Below are 18,236 nucleotides of genomic sequence, written 5' to 3' on the forward strand. Positions count from 1 at the left end.
ATTGTGAGAAGCTTGTGGAAGGATACCCAAAACATTTGACCCAAGTCATACAGTTTAAAGACAATGTTACCAAATACTAAGGAGATGTATGTAAAACTTCTGACTTCGAAAAAAGTAATAAAAAAATATATTTTTCATTATTCTGACATTTAGCAAATACAAATAATTTTGGTAATCCTAACTAACCCAAAACAGGAAAAGTTTAGTCTGATTTGTCAGACAGTGACGAAAAAAAAAAGGTTATGTGTCTTTTTATACTGTGTATGTAAACTTCTGGTTTCAACTCTACGTTTTCCATATTGCCAGTATATTTTAGCTGGCTGTAGTGCATATTATTTCTGTTTGTTACTTTTACAGGATCTTTACCATGGCAAGGTACAAGGGAACATTCATATTCAATTAATGAAGGGGTCCATGGGACCGGTAGAGACCCTGTAAGCCTTTAGGTTTAGAAGCTTAGCTTACATTATAGCGAGCAAGTCACTGGTTAGAAACCCTTGGTGAAGACATAAATAAAAAACTGTCTTCTTTCACTGTAACAGCTGTCAAAATATCTTAGCAAAGCCACTCAGTTGTACTTTGGCCTGCTAAACTGTGTGTGTAAATATCACCCTCTTTACCCCACTACATGATCCACTGGGCCTCTGGTGTAAGTAATATCATAAATGAAAATGTCTATGGTTTCTGAAAACTGGAAGTGTGCTCCACTACAGGAATCACAGACGTCAGTATTTGGATTTTCTACAGGGAACGTGTTGCCAATATGCCCAGTTTTGTTGTCTCATGCATTTTCCAAAGCTGACATAATAATTTCTCAGTATGGCACCAACAGTGACTCTTCCATCTCTGTCTTTCCTCAGGACAGAAACCACAGTCTCCTTGCTCCTCTCGTCAGCACCACTTGAACTCACCCCCCATGAAGCCCACTACCTCATATTTCAGCTCCTGAGATTCTGAGCACCACTGAAATCAAGGCCATAGCAGATCTCAGTAGTTGTGAATGTTGATTCTAATTTACAAGGCCTACAGTATGTTTTCCCTTACTGGTTCAGTATTTCAGAAAAGTAAGTTTTATGTTTATGGCAAGTAGAATCTGTTATTTACATCGTCTTCTAACAAGCCTCGCAGCATCACTGACGATGTATGCTAGCGTGGCTGATGCTAATGTATGAATGTGTTTAGCTTTGTGCTTTAAGTGCCAATAACAACATAAACCCAACACCTGTTTATTACTGTATAAAGACATCTGTGCTGGATTTTAGAAACTGAGCCTCAGCTGAAATTAAATTTCAAATTTAATTAGTATATTTGTATTTATTAATTGGTGATTACACAATAACTAAACAAATGCTTCCCCATATGCAGGCTTTGATACATGTTGTTGTGTTGCTATTTAACTGAAACAATATTCAAAGTTGCAGTTACACATTGCATTTATTTTTTTCCCCCAGCTGTGACAAGCTCATACTTAGATTATTCCTTATTTTCATTGCATTTTGTCCAGTTTTTCTTTAAAGGCAAAGGTGCTGCTTTTGAATGTAACAGACCCAGACAAACTTAGTTTTCTTTTCTCATTTATTTATGCAAATTATGTTAAGTCATAATGACTTGTGTTGTAAACGTCAGCTATTTTTAAAAAATAAAAAATATGGTCACACAGTACAGCATTTGTCTGTAGTGGTTGCACAAGCATATATTGTGTACAAAATAAACAATTATATCAAAGTTTTACGAATACTTTATTGTTCCCATAGGGAAATTTGACTTGCAACCCTTAAAAGATATGACCACAATCCAGCAAATTAAAGACATTACTTAGTACACAGAATACTTCATTTTCAGCATTTATGAGACAGAATGATCTTTCGAAAAACTTGAAAAAATGAAAAGGAAAAAAAAAAAAACACTTAATAAAATGCTGGTGAGTTAAGCATAAGACATAGTAGCATTAGTCTAAAGTTTTTTTTCACTGTAGTAAGACTGAAGTGAACAAATGGATGTTTCTTTGTGATTGACTTATAAAAATTAGGCTAAATGCATGTCATGACATGCTTGGTATCTAAACATCATGAAATGAGACAATATTTTTACTAATTCATGGGCTCTGGCACTGACACATTCTAAATTTAACTTGCCGTCAGTATGACAGTAATTCACTCCACCATTTATCTTGTCATGAACTTACAGTATGATCAGGGACATCCCACTACATATCGGTCAATCACCTAATTTAAACCTAAAGAACCTGAAGCACAAATATTTTTTTAGCACTGTCTTCTTCCAGTTTATGGCTCAGTAGCTTGTCCAAATGCTTCTTTTGCTTGCATAGCGACTGATAATAAAAGGAGGTGCAGGTAAAATCCTACTGTCACTGTAGACTGGACAGCCTTTAAACTCACAAGGCCAGTCTTTCCATGCATATCGAACAGCAGCAACTTCACCAGAGAGCTGACACAGAAGGGAAGATAACTGGATGGTGGTTGGACCCCACTGCATGATTTGAGCTGGAACCCAGAAGGACTTCGGCCCACATGGAGCCCATATCCCCGGGCAACAGAGCTTAATTTAAAGAAAAAACAATCAGGATATGAACAAGAGCAAATGTTGAACTCTAAAGATTATTCAGGAGTCATAGGTTAATGTCCTGCTAATGCAGTCCTACATGACCAACCCACAGAACTGGATTTGAAAGTATTTTCTTTTGTCATAATATGTGATTGCTATTAATGCCATTACACCTGTTTTCTCTGGGTAACATGGCGAGCAGGAGGTTTCTTAAATAAATGATAACTCACAGTGACCACTCTTCTGTCAGCCTTACCTCAAAGATGTCTCTTGACGGCGTGACAGAGATTGCTTGGTCGTAGGTAATGTTGACGTACATTTGAGTGGACAGGATTTGGGTGGGGAAAGGTCCAAGGAAGGGCACATCCTTTTCATTGTAAGCCACTGCCCTGGCACCCAATGTCAGTCTATAAGCTACATCCTGTTTGTCTCTTGGATGGATCCTGAAACAGAAAAGTAGTTTGAAAGTCAGTACTGTAAATAAAAACAACTCATAACTTCCAAATATAAAGCAGGTTACATGATTACATGTGCACACTTTTAATGAAGACAAAAAAACAGCAGAAAGCAGTTTCCCTGTTGGTTTTTCAGTATTTGGTACTTAGAGAAAGCCTGTGATGTTACGAAGTTATGCCAGGTACTTAATGTAGAATAGAATAGAATAGAATAGAATAGAATAGAATAGAATAATATTTAGTGATCCCCCATTGGGGGAAATTTACACACCACAGCAGCATCCAAAAAATATAGAAAGTACAGAAAATAATAATTAAGTAATATGCATCCCCGGTGTCCACACACAGCCGGTCCAAGGCTCCACCGTCTCCGGTTGGGCAGTCCACAGACTGGCTGAATGTCGGGAGAGTGGTACAGAGCGATGTATGATTAAAGTCTCCTGAGATGATGATCAGAGACTGAGGGTGTGATGTTTGCAGCTGGGACACTGAACTATGGATGGGCTCACAGGCTGCAGCATCATCAGCCGAGGGGGGGATGTAAACTGCAATTGCCAGGACGTGTGAAAATTCCCTCGGCCGGTAAAATGGCCACAAACCAATGCCAACAGTTCAACATCCTTTGTGCAGCGCTGCTCTTTAACTCTACCATGCCCAGCATTACATTAATGCGTGTTGACAATATCTATGGCAAAACCCTGAAAAGTTTTACAGATGTTCAGAAGGATCTTAAAATCTATCCAAAGACTAACTGTAAGCAAGAGCAGAAGCTTTTGAACAGGTGAGATTTCAGCTCTCTGCTCTGATTAAAGCTCTTGCAGCAATACTTTTTAATAAACAGACTGACATCAGTTCAAACCTGTCACAGTACTTAAAAACTGCACTTACCCTCTACCCCACACTTCTCAAATTTAGAAGTGGTTGTCCATGGTATGCTGACAAATCAACATGAAGGAGTAGCTGCACTCCACAATGACTGTATTGAGTGTATTGAGCCTAGGCAGAGGTTACTGCTTGGTCATGAGATGCAGACTTTCTGAAGGCTGATGTGAATAATCCCTGCCTCTTTTCAAGTGCTATCAACTGTGACTCCCAAATACAGCAGGTCAGAGAAAAGTTGAATTCTTTCATACAAGATTTCACTTGCCATGAACACATAAATGGGATCCTTACGTGCCGTAGGGTGAAGTTTCATCCGGTAAATCCAAAGCCACAGCCATGAAGGTTTTCTTCATCCTGGGGTTCGGGACAAAGCCAGTGTCTGCTGTTTGGTGCCAGCGGATGTTCGGAAAGCTGTCATCTGTGGAGAGTTTTTCGTAGGTGGACAGCTGCACATGTAGATGTACAATACATTAAATGATGTTTGAGAAGGCTCTGTATGCTCTGTCTGTATTACCTAAACAGAGGAGAAGCTGACATAATCGTCTGCCACAGTGTCTTTCTTATACTATCACTTTGGGGCACACAAATCATACATTTTCTGATTCTAAGGTGCAGTGTCTTAAAGATGTGCATTACATTGGATGCTCTCATTTTGTAGATGTTTGGTTGATACCAATCAGCTACAGCATTTAAGTCACTAGCATTATATTGTGTAGGTCCAATGAACTCCACAGACCTCGAAAGTGTCCTGTGAAACAATGAAACAGCAATGAAACATTAGAAGTAGATCCTTTGAGACCTGTAAGCTGTGAGGTGGAGCCTCAATGGATCGGACTTGTTATTCCACTACATCACACCCTGGAATAACATCTGGAGAATCTGGAGGCCAAGCCAATACCTTGTAGTCTTTGTCATGTTCCTCAAACTATTACTGAAACATTTTTTGCTGTGTGGCAGGGAGAATTATCTTGCTGAAAGAGGCCACTGCCATCAGGGAATACTGTTGCCATGAAGGGATGTAGATGGTCTGCAACAATATTCAGGTAAGTGGTAAGTGTCAAAGTAACATCCAAATGAATGAGGGGATCCAAGGTTTCCCAGCAGAACATTAACCAGATCATCATACTGCCTCCACTGACTTGCCTTCTTCCCACAATGCATCCTGCTGCTACCTATTCCCCAGTTAAACAATGCGCACACACACACACACACACACACACACACACACACACAGCCATCCACGTGATGTGAAAAAAAAAACATGGTTCATCAGATCAGGCCACCGTCTTCCACTGCTCACATGTCCTATCATAGCAGCATCAAGGTTTTCAGCAGCTTGTGTTATAGGAGCTCCTCTGCAGGTTCAGACCACATTTGCCAGCTGTCACTCATCACACACACGTCAGTGAGCTTTGATACCCATGAATCTGTCACAGATTCCTGAGCTATACATCCTTGGACCACTTTTGTTGGGTACTAACCACTGCATAATGGAAACACTCCGAAAGACCTGGGACCTCATTTATCAACATTCTCATACTTAACAATGTGCGTAAATATACGCAAAGGGGCCTTCACGCCATTGCTGGATTGCCAAACAAAATTGGAGCCATAGAATGCACCCACATTGCAATCAAAGCAGCATCACTAAACAAATGTAATTATGTTTATAGAAAAGGGTTTCATTCAATCAACGTACAAATAATTTGCGATGCACATTTGTGGCTATCCAACGTTGCTGCCCGGTGGCCTGGAGTAACGCACCACTCAATCATTGAGCAGAACAGCTCTGTGGGTGCGTCTCCAAGTAGGAGTTGTTGAAGATGGCCGGCTTATTGGTGAGTGTTACAGAGTGTGGAAATGTTTTGCTGGACTTAATTAAAACATGTCATCTGTAGGTGATCAGGGCTATCCACTGGGTGAATGTTCGGTATTAATTTGTCCTCCGCCAGTTGCAGTCATTTCTCTTTTATGGGCTGTGATGCATTTTTTGACACTGAGCCTAACATCAAACCACTTTTTAAAAATTTTGCCGGCGATCTCTCCTCTGACCCAACAGAAATAACTGCAGCGGTTATTTTGTCCCATGCAGCTTTTTTTTTTCTTCTTTCGCTGCTTATCCCAACATTTCACACACCAAACAATACTTTCTGGTTTACTCTAACCTCGCTGACAAGTACTTCGATCTCAGTTTCAGAAAAGTTCCTCTTTTTTGCCCTATTTGCCATGATGATGACAACAGGTGAGGGAAAAAAAATCTTCACTTGCTTTATAAAGAGGCATCTTGTTGCCGTATATGGTGATTTGGAGGCGCTTCTGAAGGCAATGTGCACGAGCACGGAGGTTAAGAACAAGTGGGATTTATCAAGCCCTGTACACACATTTGATAAATACTGATTTTTTTGTACTTAAGCATAATCTAAATTTCATGCGTACGACAGAATTTAGAACCTTTTCTACGCAGTGATGACAAATGAGGCCCCTGGAGTTTTGGAAAGTCTCTAACCCAGTCATCTAGCCATCACAATCTAACCTTTGTCAAAGTAATTCTGATACTTGCGGCCTAATATATCCCACCCTTTGACAGATGCCATTGCAATTACATAATCGATGTTCCCTTTCAGTTTGCTCAGAACAATACATACTACAACAGGGGTTTTTCTAGAAAAAAAATTGTATGAGGGCGTACACCGTGTTGAGTGAGCGAAAAGACAGAGGGAGGGTTGGTGTGGAAACCCCCTTCCAGGGTGACCCTATCATACATGTACACTGCGGTGGGGGACCACCTTCTCCAGAAGCTGCGCCTGGATGACGGCCACTTCCAGCGCTGTTTTCGGCTGATCCTGACCCAGTTTGACTACCTGTTGGAGAGGATCGGTATCACGTTACGCGATATGTGCGTAACGTGTGTTTAGCACGGCTAGAATCGCGTCATTCGCGTGAAGAACTCACTCAATTTGTGTCCATCACGCCGCAGTAATCGCGCAAGTCGCACCACAGGACGTTTACTCGCGTCAAATCGCGTCTTTACATTGACTTTACATGTAACTCATTCGCGCAAATGATTTTACTCGCGTCTGGTGTGAACACAGGGTTCAATCAGCATTTTGGTAAGAGGGCGCAAGCCGGGAGTATGTGTGGGATATCACCCTTGTGTGGCCTGACTGAAGACACCTAATCATGCCTTTCAGGTGGATGATCTATGATGACATATGTGAGGCCCCATAAACACTTGTCATCACAGTCATCCTACAGCTCGATTGCTGCTCTTCAAAGAGCCTCGCTACGCAGCAGGGCAACCAGGTGTTGTACCTTGTTCCGTTCCTTTAGGCAACAGAAGTTGTAGACATAGCATTTCATTATTCACTTCACCTGTCAGTGGTGTTAATGTTGTAGCTAACTGGTGTATAATAAATGCAGAACTAATACTACTTCATTAACATACTTGGACAAACCCAAATGGAAAATCGAGAGCTGTCTGGCCCCCTGAGCCGTGGTGAAATGCCATCCTCCAGTCATCGATCATAGCAGGGAAGGAACAGCTGTACTTGTCCTGATGATAGTCTGCATTTGACTCACCTGAAAGCAAGAAAAATCTCACAGATGTATACTTCGTAATTGATTATAATGAACATACCTGTGATATCTGTGCCATCAGTGTTACTCTACCTTGGTACCAGATGGCTCCTTTGATGGTCATATTGAGCACTGGATGGATCATTGCATTCCATAAAACTGAATTTCTCTCTTTAGGACTGAGAGATGGTAACATGCAGAAAACAGCAATAATGCAGTTAGTAAAAGCTAACTTTTCTTGATTATTGCACAAGAGAAACTTAATTATACAAACTGCAGGTTAGTTGCATGGCATAGTCTTTATATCCTTACCTGTCTTCAGTTTGCTCCAGTCCACACTGCTGCAGGGCTCTTGAAGATGACCAGGCTTCGATAGGTGTGCCTCCCCAACAGGACTCCACAAGTCCTATCGGGTACTTCAAGTTCTCATACATGTGACGTCCAAAGAGCCAGCACACTGCAGAAAACTCTGCGAGAACATCTGGAAATACAAGTGTCAAATAATCAGCGTCAGTGTAATACAAGGAAATGGTAGCACAAAGACAAACAGCATTATGACTGGCAAAAAGGTTCATTGTACTGGAGTATGAACTTACATTTTTTTAATCACATTGTACAGTATTATATTTTCCTATACTGTAAATGTAACAAAACTGTAACTTGCATTGATGAATAGATGCGACATACACTGTCGCCCATAAAGTTGGAATAATAGTTGTTTTCAGACACATTCCTCTTTTTATTTCTATTTATACACATCAGCAACCATTTCTGACCAGGTGCAATGACTACATACTGAGTCCCAGCTACCGAGGTGAAACTAATTCTGACTTTGGGATCTGACTAAAGAATGGGACGTCCTGCACATTGACACCATCAACAAGCTTGTGGACAGTATGCCACAATGTCTTAACGCATTGATCCGTGTCAGGGGTGGTCATTGTCAAGAGTAATATTTTAATGCATGGAATCCCCTCGAATATGTGTTTCTAGTTATATGGCCAAGGTTGAAAAACTGAAACAAAACCCTTAATCCTATTGTTCAATACCCCAATTTAGTTCAAGCCTGAATACACAGTTTGCAAAAATTAATTGTGGTTACATTTTTACTGTGATATGTATTGTATGTCTATTGTGATATCAATAAAGTTTTGAGAAGATCGTATCAACCAAGAATAAATCGCATTGTCACAATCACTTCATGAGAAGAGGTAAAAAAATATTTTATTCCAACTTTATAGGCAACAGTGTATATATATTAGGGACGCACGATATATCTGCGAACACATCAGTATCGACCGATATTTGTGTTTTTTCCCATATATCGTATCGGTCCGATGAGCACATTTAGCTGATGTGAAAAACCGATGATTGTTTAACATTAGTGCCTTCATTTCCATAGAGATGGCAGCGTGCATAGACGTAGCAGCCCCTTCTGCTACTGCGAGAGTGAAAGTTTTGAGTGTCTTGCCTATCCCAGATGTTCATTCAGCAAAACTTACAGCCGAGAGACTTTGCTGAACATCAGGGCAATGAACGTTGTTAAAATTGCGGCGCTCGGGTTGTGATTTGGACATACTACACCAACACGAAGTCCGATCGGAGACTATGCCGGCAGTTACCCGAGAAAGAAGCAACCGCAAACGGTACGAACGTAAACAAAGGAGGAGGAAGAGAGCCAGGATCCATGCTAGGCTAAAAACTAACCCCTCCAGACCAGCACTACTGTCGTTCCTGCTCTCCAGTGTCCGCTCCTTCGACAGTGGGCTGGACAAGTTACGTTTGCTGGGAGAAATCCGTGGAGAGTGGAAAGACTGCTGTGTGTTTGCTTTTGTGGAGCTTTTCCAGAGCTGCTGCAGGAGCAGGACACTGAACATTGTCAGGGACTCCTAACACCCTCTCCATAAACTGTCTGAACTGCTGCCATCAGCCAAACGTTTCCAGAGCACTGAAGGAAAAACTCCAGACTGATCAACAGCTTCAATGGCTTTATTCCACAAGCTGTGAGAATGCTGAACTGCTGATTCGGATATGCAAACACTTCTTTATTTAATTGCTTTTAGTTTTTGGATCCTGAAGAAACGTTCTCTCATCTTGTTTGTACTACTGTTGTATGTATAGCAAAATGACAATAAATTTGATTTAATGTGATTGATTTAATTCGATTCTACATTTGATATTGCTGCTATTTCACAGATGTTTTCACTTAAATGGTCCTGGACTTGAACGTTAAAAATCTTGAAATTTTTCAGTGTGAACAAAAATTGAATATCGACATCAGTGATATAGGTTATCGACAATATCAGAAATCTTAATATCGGATATCGATATCGGCCAGAAATTTTTAATATCGTGCATCACTAATATATATATCTTTTTGCAATTCAAACAATTGTATGAAAAAAATAAAGAAATCCTTGTTTTACTTGCTGTGGGAACAAACCATGGGAGCTCCACTTGAATCAGATCAGTTAGCTCAGTTTCACTCATGTTCAAGGCTGCCATGAAAGGCCTCACATGTGGATACTTAGCTGAGAGGGCCAGCTCCTCTGATGCACTGAAAATCTATCGGAGAACAAGTAAGTACATGACTGAAAAAGGCCTGAAGGTAATTGTGCAATTTTTTTGACCAATACAGCCAAAGTATTACTTGGCTTGCCATACCTGCGATGTTTTAAAGTACATGTTGCTTTGACCACCACACAGCCAAACGTCTCCAAACAGCACATCTGTCAGACTAGCTGTGCTGCTCTGAGAAGTTGCTGTCACATTGTAGGGACCACCAGCATCAACAGGGTCAAGGGTAATTCGCCAGGTGCCTGTAAACATAAGGTTTATTTCATTTCACAAATTTTAGCTTCCTTGTTTTCTCTGTCCTTTGCCCTTGTGCTTGTGATCCATAAATCAATCTTCGTGCTGCATCACAAAGGAAGTCTCATTTCTGATTTAATTCAAGAAAGGCTAGCATGTGTTTACTCTGTCTTCCTTATCCATCTGGCATCAACCATCTTTGTGTTTCCACCTTCATCTACTCCACAGCACACATGACACATTCACTCACTGCTCGCATTACTGATATTGTTGACTTCCACACTCCATTGAAAACCGGGGTCATCTCTGTGTTTCTGTACATTTAGGTTACTCAGTACCTCACTGTGGTTTAAGCAAATCAGATCCATCCATCCATCCATCCATCCATCCATCCATCCATCCATTATCTATACACCGCTTCGTCCTCACTAGGGTTGCGGGGGGCTGGAGTCTATCCCAGCTGACTTAGGGCGAAGGCTGGGGACACTCTGGACAGGCCGCCAGTCTATCACAGGGCCACACTTAGAGACAGACAACCAAGCACACTCACATTCACACCTACGGACAATTTAGAATCACCAATTAATCTCAACATGTCTTTGGACTTTGTGGGAGGAAGCCGGAGAACCTGGAGAGAACCCACGCTGCACGAGGAGAACATGTAAACCCCACGCAGAAAGATCCCAGGTGTCCTCACCAGGACACAAACCAGCGACCTTCTTGCTGCGAGGCAACGATGCTAACCACCGTGACACCATGCAGCCCTCTCTCAGAACATGCTGGAGAAAAACTTTACTTTTCCAAATTTCCATCATGCAAAACAGCTCCAGAGTCAAGGTTTCTACAGCTGAGTGCTGTCAACAAGCAGAACAGGGACAGTACCCACTGGAGTACAGGGCAACACCTTGTTTAGTGTGGAAAGCATTTTGAGACCGGCATGGTGCTGCTTTAAAAGCTTTACAGTTAGTCCTTGAACTGAACTTATTCGCCTATGTATTGCACTGGATGATTTCATATGACTGCTGTGTTCTGTTTGCAGTAGGTCCTGAGCTTAACAGTTTTCTGTAACATTTTAACAAAAGTATTTTTTTAAACTTCAAATGCCAGTTATGACTGTTGTAAAACATTTAAATTTAATTTAGATGTTATTGCAAATTATTGTGGAACATCTTTTTCAGTGGGCCCAGGATGTTGAGGTCTTCCACGAAATTTTGTTCTTATTAACATCAAGTATTTACTTGCAATGCCTAACATAAGGCAAGGGCAAATCTTGAACACAGACGCTTACGTTCAAAATCCCTATCTTTTATATCAGTAGGCTACGAACAAGTTTTTCCACATCTTTTACTTGTTATTAGGGACTTTCCATCATTTTACACCATTATCTTTTAGTTTTATCATCATATAAGTATGTCCTCATGTTTGGCAATAATTCACTTTAGCTTTCCTCAGACACCTGTGGCAAATCCTGGCATTCTCAGAAAACAAAAAATGCAGACCTGCTGATCTTTAATAACTTCGCTTACAGCATGTATCAGCTTTCAAAACATCACAACCATAAAGTCTGCCTGAGTCTTCTGTTGACATAATGTTATGAGCATGATTCCACCTCTCCTAAATAAAGCTGTATTTATCTAGTTGGTTGGTATCTCAGGTTAGGATATAAATACTGATCATGAGGCCAATTTTGTAGATCTATGGTCTAGTTTAGTGTCCTAAAGTGTCCTAAAAATTACACAAAAAATTGCAGTTTCAAGAGCTTGTACATGTATTTTTGTTTTTACCACAATGACAGAGATGATGCCTTTTTCTGGATCTCTATCGTTGTTTGGTATTAGTTTAGTTTGAATAAATTTCATTTGACTTAAGTAAATCCATTGCCTGGGCTCCCTACTTATCATATTCTTTGAATTAGTTTGTGACAACTGCAACAAAAGAAAGTAATCAAATGAACAAATGAAAGCCACATGCAGGTACAAGACTTGACTTAACCACAGTGTTACATCATACCACATATTCTGAAATCCATTATCTATACACCGCTTAATCCTCACTAGGGTCGCGCGAGGGGGGTGGAGCCTAACCCAGCCGATTTAGGGCGAAGGCAGGGGACACCCTGTACAGGTCGCCAGTCCATCACAGGGCCACACTTACAGACAGACAACCATGCACACTCACATTCACACCTACGGACAATTTAGAATGTCCACAGCAAGTGTTTTCAGGCTGCTTCCTTATTGTTCTAAAGGCGGTTACACAAAAGAAGCTCTGACACAAAAAAAAATGGTCTCACTGCTATATCCACTCGTCAGGATTTTGACTTCACTTTCCATTCAGAATACAATAAAATAAAAATCTCTCATTTGACAACAGTTTTTTGCACTAACCTCCCGTCACAGTGACCAAAGTTTTCTGTGTCACTGGTCCTGACAAGAAGACTGTGACCTGCGCCTCCTCAGGACCGAACCCCCACAACACAGCTCTGTCTGGAGACTTCTGCAGCACCATGTGGTCTCCATAGTAGGACGCAAAGCTCAGGTGCCCATCTTCGGACAATATTTATTAATAAACAGAATAGTAAAACATTAAAAGACACTAATATAAAGAGGGGAGTTAGACACAGATATAGTGTCGTGTACAGGCAGATGTATTTAAACGACCTGGCTTGTGGTTTCTGCTTTAACAAGTTACGGTCAAAGCTAGCTACAGTGTCAGCTAGCTTTACAACACTGCTATAAATTACAGGACAATGTAGCTGAATGCGGACACACATTTTGTCGAAGTGTACTCACCACAGTTGTGAAAAGAAGCTAGAAGTATGAAAATAACACCAAGTGTCACAGCCATGACAACAAGACAACTCACGCTATTGAAACGCTAAAAACGTTCTGTCAGGAAAACTCACAGAGACACCCACAGATTATAGTTACACATAGGACACTTCATTACACTAATTCCTGACTAACATTCTGAGACTTGTATGTGTAGAGAAGTGGGTCATCCACAGCCTCTATTCGACGTCATCCAGATATACCGCTGACTATGCCGCTGACTCCCGACCTTCAAAATAAAAGCAGCATTTTTATTTTTTATTTTTTAATTTTACTGAATTTATGGATACTACAGTAGTGTAGTGGTTAGCACTGTCCCATCACAACAAGAATGTCCTGAGTTTTGAACCTGCTCAGGCCTTTCTGTGTGCATGTTCTTCCTGTGCTTGCAGGTGTGCCAGCTTTCACCTACAGATAAAAAAACATGAATTGAAGATTAATCTGTGATTCTAAATTGTTCATAACCGTGAATTTGAGTGTGCATTTACTGAAAATTAGTTCAGTGATGGAACTGCCTTTTGCAAATACTGCTGTTCTTGATGCATCTGCTGCTGATTGAATACTGCCAAAGGTATGGAAGTATTTAGAATTCTTGTCTCATGACCATGTCCAGATACTGTTTAGCTAAGCAGGCATTGTTGGTAATAGGGTTTCTTGTTTTTTGCATTGGTAAAAATATTCATGTTTAATTCACTCAATAAAGTTAGTTTACTGGAAGCTAATTAATATGAAGTAAAAGTACACAAGTGAAACATGTTATAAAATGAATCATTTTAGAATGGTTAATTATTTAATAATGTATGTCACTAACAAAATATTGTAGCGGTCAGGTTATTAGCATAGTGCTAAGTCATCTAAAATTATTGATGTGCCTGGTGATTACTGGTGGTGTAAAAAGTACACAAACATAATCAGGGCTAGACTTTTAAAAGCCAAACGAATTTAAAATCTGCATTCTTGAAATAAATCAACTTCTCAAACACAAACACACTTTCCAAAATGCCTTGTATTAATAAAACCCAATTGCATGACTGTAGAAATGTGGGAAGCAGATCAGTTCCCCAGTTATGCAACAAACGCTTGCAATAAAGCAAACACAACTAAATTGGGAAGTCACAGCAACCTGTAAAAGACATCTATATGAGTGCTTGTAAAAACTCCCAAACTAGATAATACACATTGCATAGTTTCTCAAACCTTGCCCTCAGATTCCCAAGTCAGCACACTGCGGTGAGTTGAATCCTTATGAAAGCCAGAGTAATTAACACCTTTAGACTAATACAACAGCATAAAAAATTAACAGAGGTGTAACATTAATTATCCAACAGTTTACCAGCCAGGTGTTTATTTACCAAAAAAAGGTACACATTTTCCTACAGTAAAGACAAATGAACACCGCACCCTGTTGGCATGCTATTCAACACAAAATGTCAACACTTGCACAGAAACAGGTGATGGATATAGGCAGGAGACTGGAAATGCTGTTGGTTAGAGCATAAAGTAATGGAAGAACTGACAGGGTGACATGCATGGAAACAGTCAGAGCTACATGTAACCGGTTTAGCCTTCATGTCAATTATGGACCCCTTCAAAGGCCAGTGTTAACATTTGAACTTGAAATTGCACATTCATCTTGATGTAAGACCCTACTATCAACCATGTGTGCTGCTACCTTGAAATCATGTCATTTACATCCTGCATATGTGACATACTGTACAATGAATGTGTTGCTCTGTTTTTATTTTCATGGATTTACCTTTGAATTTCAGCTCCACAGACTTGCCCATCCCCTTTAGCTCTAGCTCTATAGCTCATCTGCTAGCTAATTGACACAGTTGTCAAATTTAACCACAGCGTTGTTAGAACATCTGTGAAACAGCTTTGAATACAGAAGCAGCTGAGAGCATGCCTCTTCAGACATGATGAAAAGGATGGGAAATATCTGTCTGAACTAACTGAGAAACATGTCTGAGCGCATATTGCAGCTGAATGACAGAAATGAGGAGTATAATCCTTTAATTTCCTTCCGTTTTTATAATGTTCACATGTAATTTGTCTGTTATCAGAAACACTTATGAAAATATACTGTCACTTTTCACTTTTCTGGTTTGTACAGTTTTTGCACATATTGTATGTGACTCTAATATTTCCAATTTCATTTACCAGACACCGTTATCCAAACCAACATACAGTCGATACACATTCATACACCAAAGGCGACAGAGCTGGGCATCCAAGGCCATTGGGAGCAACTTTAGGTTCAGTGTCTTCACTTTGACTGTGGAGGGGCAGGGGAAATAAATCACCAACCTTGCAATTAGAAGACAATCTGCTCTACCATCTGTGCCACAAGTGCTCATATAGCTAATACAGATTTGAAGTTTATTATTCCTTTGTGTACCCCCCCGATGAATTGCCACCTTATCGCAGTGGAGGGGTTTGAGTGTCCCTGTGATCCTGGGAGCTATGTTGTCCGGGGCATTAGCCCCTGGTAGGGTCTGCCAAGGCAAATTGGTTCTGGGGGAGGGACCAGACAAAGAGCGATTCAGAAGACCCATGATGAAGACCAAGACAAGGAGTGCCGCCACCTCGCCCGGAAGAGGGAGACCGGGGCACCCCCCTGGAGCCAGGCCTGGGGGGGGAGCTCGCCGGGGAGTGCCTGGTGCCCGAGCCTTGGGGCCCTGTGGGGCTCGGTCGGGCACAGCCCGAAGAAGCAACACGGGGCCACCTCCCAGAGGACCCACCACCCTTGGGGAAGAGGATCGGGGTCGGGTGCTATGCCCACCGGGTGGTAGGCAGGAGCGGGCGTCCTGGCGTACCGCCCCCTGGTGGCGTAGACTAGCTCTGGGGACATGGAATGTCACCTCACTGGCGGGGAAGGAGCCTGAGCTGGTGTGGGAGGTGGAGCGCTACCGGCTAGATATAGTCGGGCTCACCTCCACACATAGCAAGGGCTCCGGAACCATACTCCTGGAGAGGGGTTGGGCTCTCTCCTTTTCTGGAGCTGCCCACGGTGAGAGGCGCCGGGCGGGTGTGGGGAAACTCACAAGCCCCCGGCTGAGCGCGGCCTTGTTGGAGTTCTCCCTTGAGAACGAGAGGGTCGCCTCTCTGCGACTGCGTGTTGCAGAGGGGAAAACTCTGACTGTTGTTTGTGCTTATGCACCAAACAGCAGTTCAGAGTATTCGGCCTTCTTGGAGTCACTGGGTGGTGACCTGGAAGGGGTGCCGCCTGGGGACTCCATAGTTCTCCTGGGGGACTTCAATGCTCATGTGGGCAATGACGGTGAAACCTGGAGGGGCGTGATTGGGAGCAACGGCCTGCCTGATCTGAACCCGAGCCGTGTTTTGTTTTTGGACTTCTGTGCTAGCCACGGATTGGCCACAACAAACACCATGTTCGAACATAAGGTTGCTCATAAGTGTACTTGGTACCAGAGTACCTTAGGCCAAAGGTCGATGATCGACTTTGTAGTTGTATCATCAGATCTGCGACCGCATGTTTTGGACACTTGGGTGAAGAGAGGAGCAGAGCTGTCAACTGATCGGTGATGAGTTGGATCTGATGGCGGGGAAGGGAGCAAGAACTCAAAAAAAAAAAACCCCAGTGAAGCTACTGATATTAGAGATTATTAACAGGGTGTCACTGTTAAAATGTACTATTTTTGTCCAGTCCATCTATGTCCCAACCCTCAGCTATGGTCACGAGCTTTGGGTCGTGACCGAAAGAACGAGATCGGGGACACAATCGGCCGAAATGAGCTTCCTCCGCAGGGTGGCCGGGCTCAGCCCTAGAGATAGGGTGAGGAGCTCAGACATCTGGAGGGAGCTCGGAGTAGAGCCGCTGCTCCTTCGCGTCGAAAGGAGCCAGTTGAGGTGGTATGGACATCTGGTTTGGACGCCTCCGGGGAGGCTTCCTCTGGAGGTTTTCCGAACACGTCCACCTGGGAGGAGACCCCGGGGCAGACCCAGGACCCGCTGGAGGGATTATATCTCTCGGCTGGCCTGGGAACGCCTCGGGATCCCCCAGGCAGAGCTGGAAAGCGTCGCCGGGGGGAGGGAGGTCAGGGACGACCTGCTCCACCTACTGCCCCTGCGACCCGACCCCGGATAAGCGGAAGTCAATGGATGGATGGATGGATATTCTTTTGTAGAAATAAGTGCTAAAAGTTTTGAAAGGAAGTTGGTTTGAAACTTGAAATCCAAATGTCTTTAAATAAACTTTATTTAGGGCCCAAGCACTGACAGCGCATAGGACCCCATTGGAATGAAAGGAATTATTGTTATTCTCCGCATAAAATAAATGCGCTTTTGAGGGCCTAAACATGCTTAAAACCTATGAAAATTTGCACACATATCAGAACTGGCAAATTTTTTTTAAATATTTTATGGGATTTGCGCATGTGTGTCTCAAAATGGCTCCGTAGCGCTCCCCTACACATTTTGTAACATCTGCGATGGCCAGGACGTATCAAATGTGGTGACAAAAGCCTTAACAAGTTGATGATGACTCATAGGGAAAACTATGAGTCCTCGTCAACGTGTCTGTGACAGTGCAGCGAATTTCAAATTTTGACCATGAAGACTTAAATGTTTATATCTCATGATGGAATCTGGCCCAAATTTCACATTCTTAGGAAAACTCAAAAACTCATCAAAATTGGTACACATATCACTATCAGCTTAACGACAATGTATCCATACTGTACAGGAAGTCCACCATTTTGAATTAACTGTGCGATTTTTTGTGTGATTTTTGTTTTATTCAAGAACAAACTCCCCCTAAGGGGTAACTCCTACATGCCTCAAATTTGGCCAGCACATACAACAGGGCTTGGTGATTAAAAGTTATCAAAACACTCCACAAAAGTCTATGGGCATGGCAATGATGGCCCTTTGAATTATGATCATCCGCCATCAAAAAGGAACCAGCGTTCTGTTTGTAAAATTGCATGTCATTGACAGGCCAAACCAAATCAAACAGTCTGTTTGAAGCTTATAAATTGCCACATAAATGGACCCATTCTTCTCCTTACATCTCAGGTTCTTTTTCTCCAACAACTGCTCTTAGAAACATTCCGCATGTCTTTCTGGAAAAAACAAACAAACAAAAAAACTC

At 42.0% G+C, this 18,236-nt stretch overlaps 1 protein-coding gene across 1 annotated transcript; it reads right to left on the reverse strand.

Annotated features, from left to right (window-relative positions):
- Positions 1–1,418: 1,418 nt before the first annotated feature.
- On the reverse strand, positions 1,419–13,275 carry siae (sialic acid acetylesterase). Its single transcript, XM_008281671.1, has 10 exons — positions 13,082–13,275; positions 12,677–12,835; positions 10,143–10,297; positions 9,905–10,043; positions 7,791–7,959; positions 7,572–7,657; positions 7,348–7,481; positions 4,194–4,348; positions 2,822–3,008; positions 1,419–2,559 (listed from the first exon to the last, which is right to left on the reverse strand). Exons 1-10 carry the CDS (start codon positions 13,134–13,136, stop codon positions 2,293–2,295), a joined length of 1,506 nt encoding a protein of 501 aa, XP_008279893.1. The 5' UTR covers positions 13,137–13,275; the 3' UTR covers positions 1,419–2,292.
- Between the last annotated feature and the right edge of the window lie 4,961 nt (positions 13,276–18,236).

This window comes from Stegastes partitus, unplaced genomic scaffold (genome assembly GCF_000690725.1).
Source record: "Stegastes partitus isolate 25-593 unplaced genomic scaffold, Stegastes_partitus-1.0.2 Scaffold241, whole genome shotgun sequence".
Lineage (NCBI taxonomy): Eukaryota > Metazoa > Chordata > Actinopteri > Pomacentridae > Stegastes > Stegastes partitus.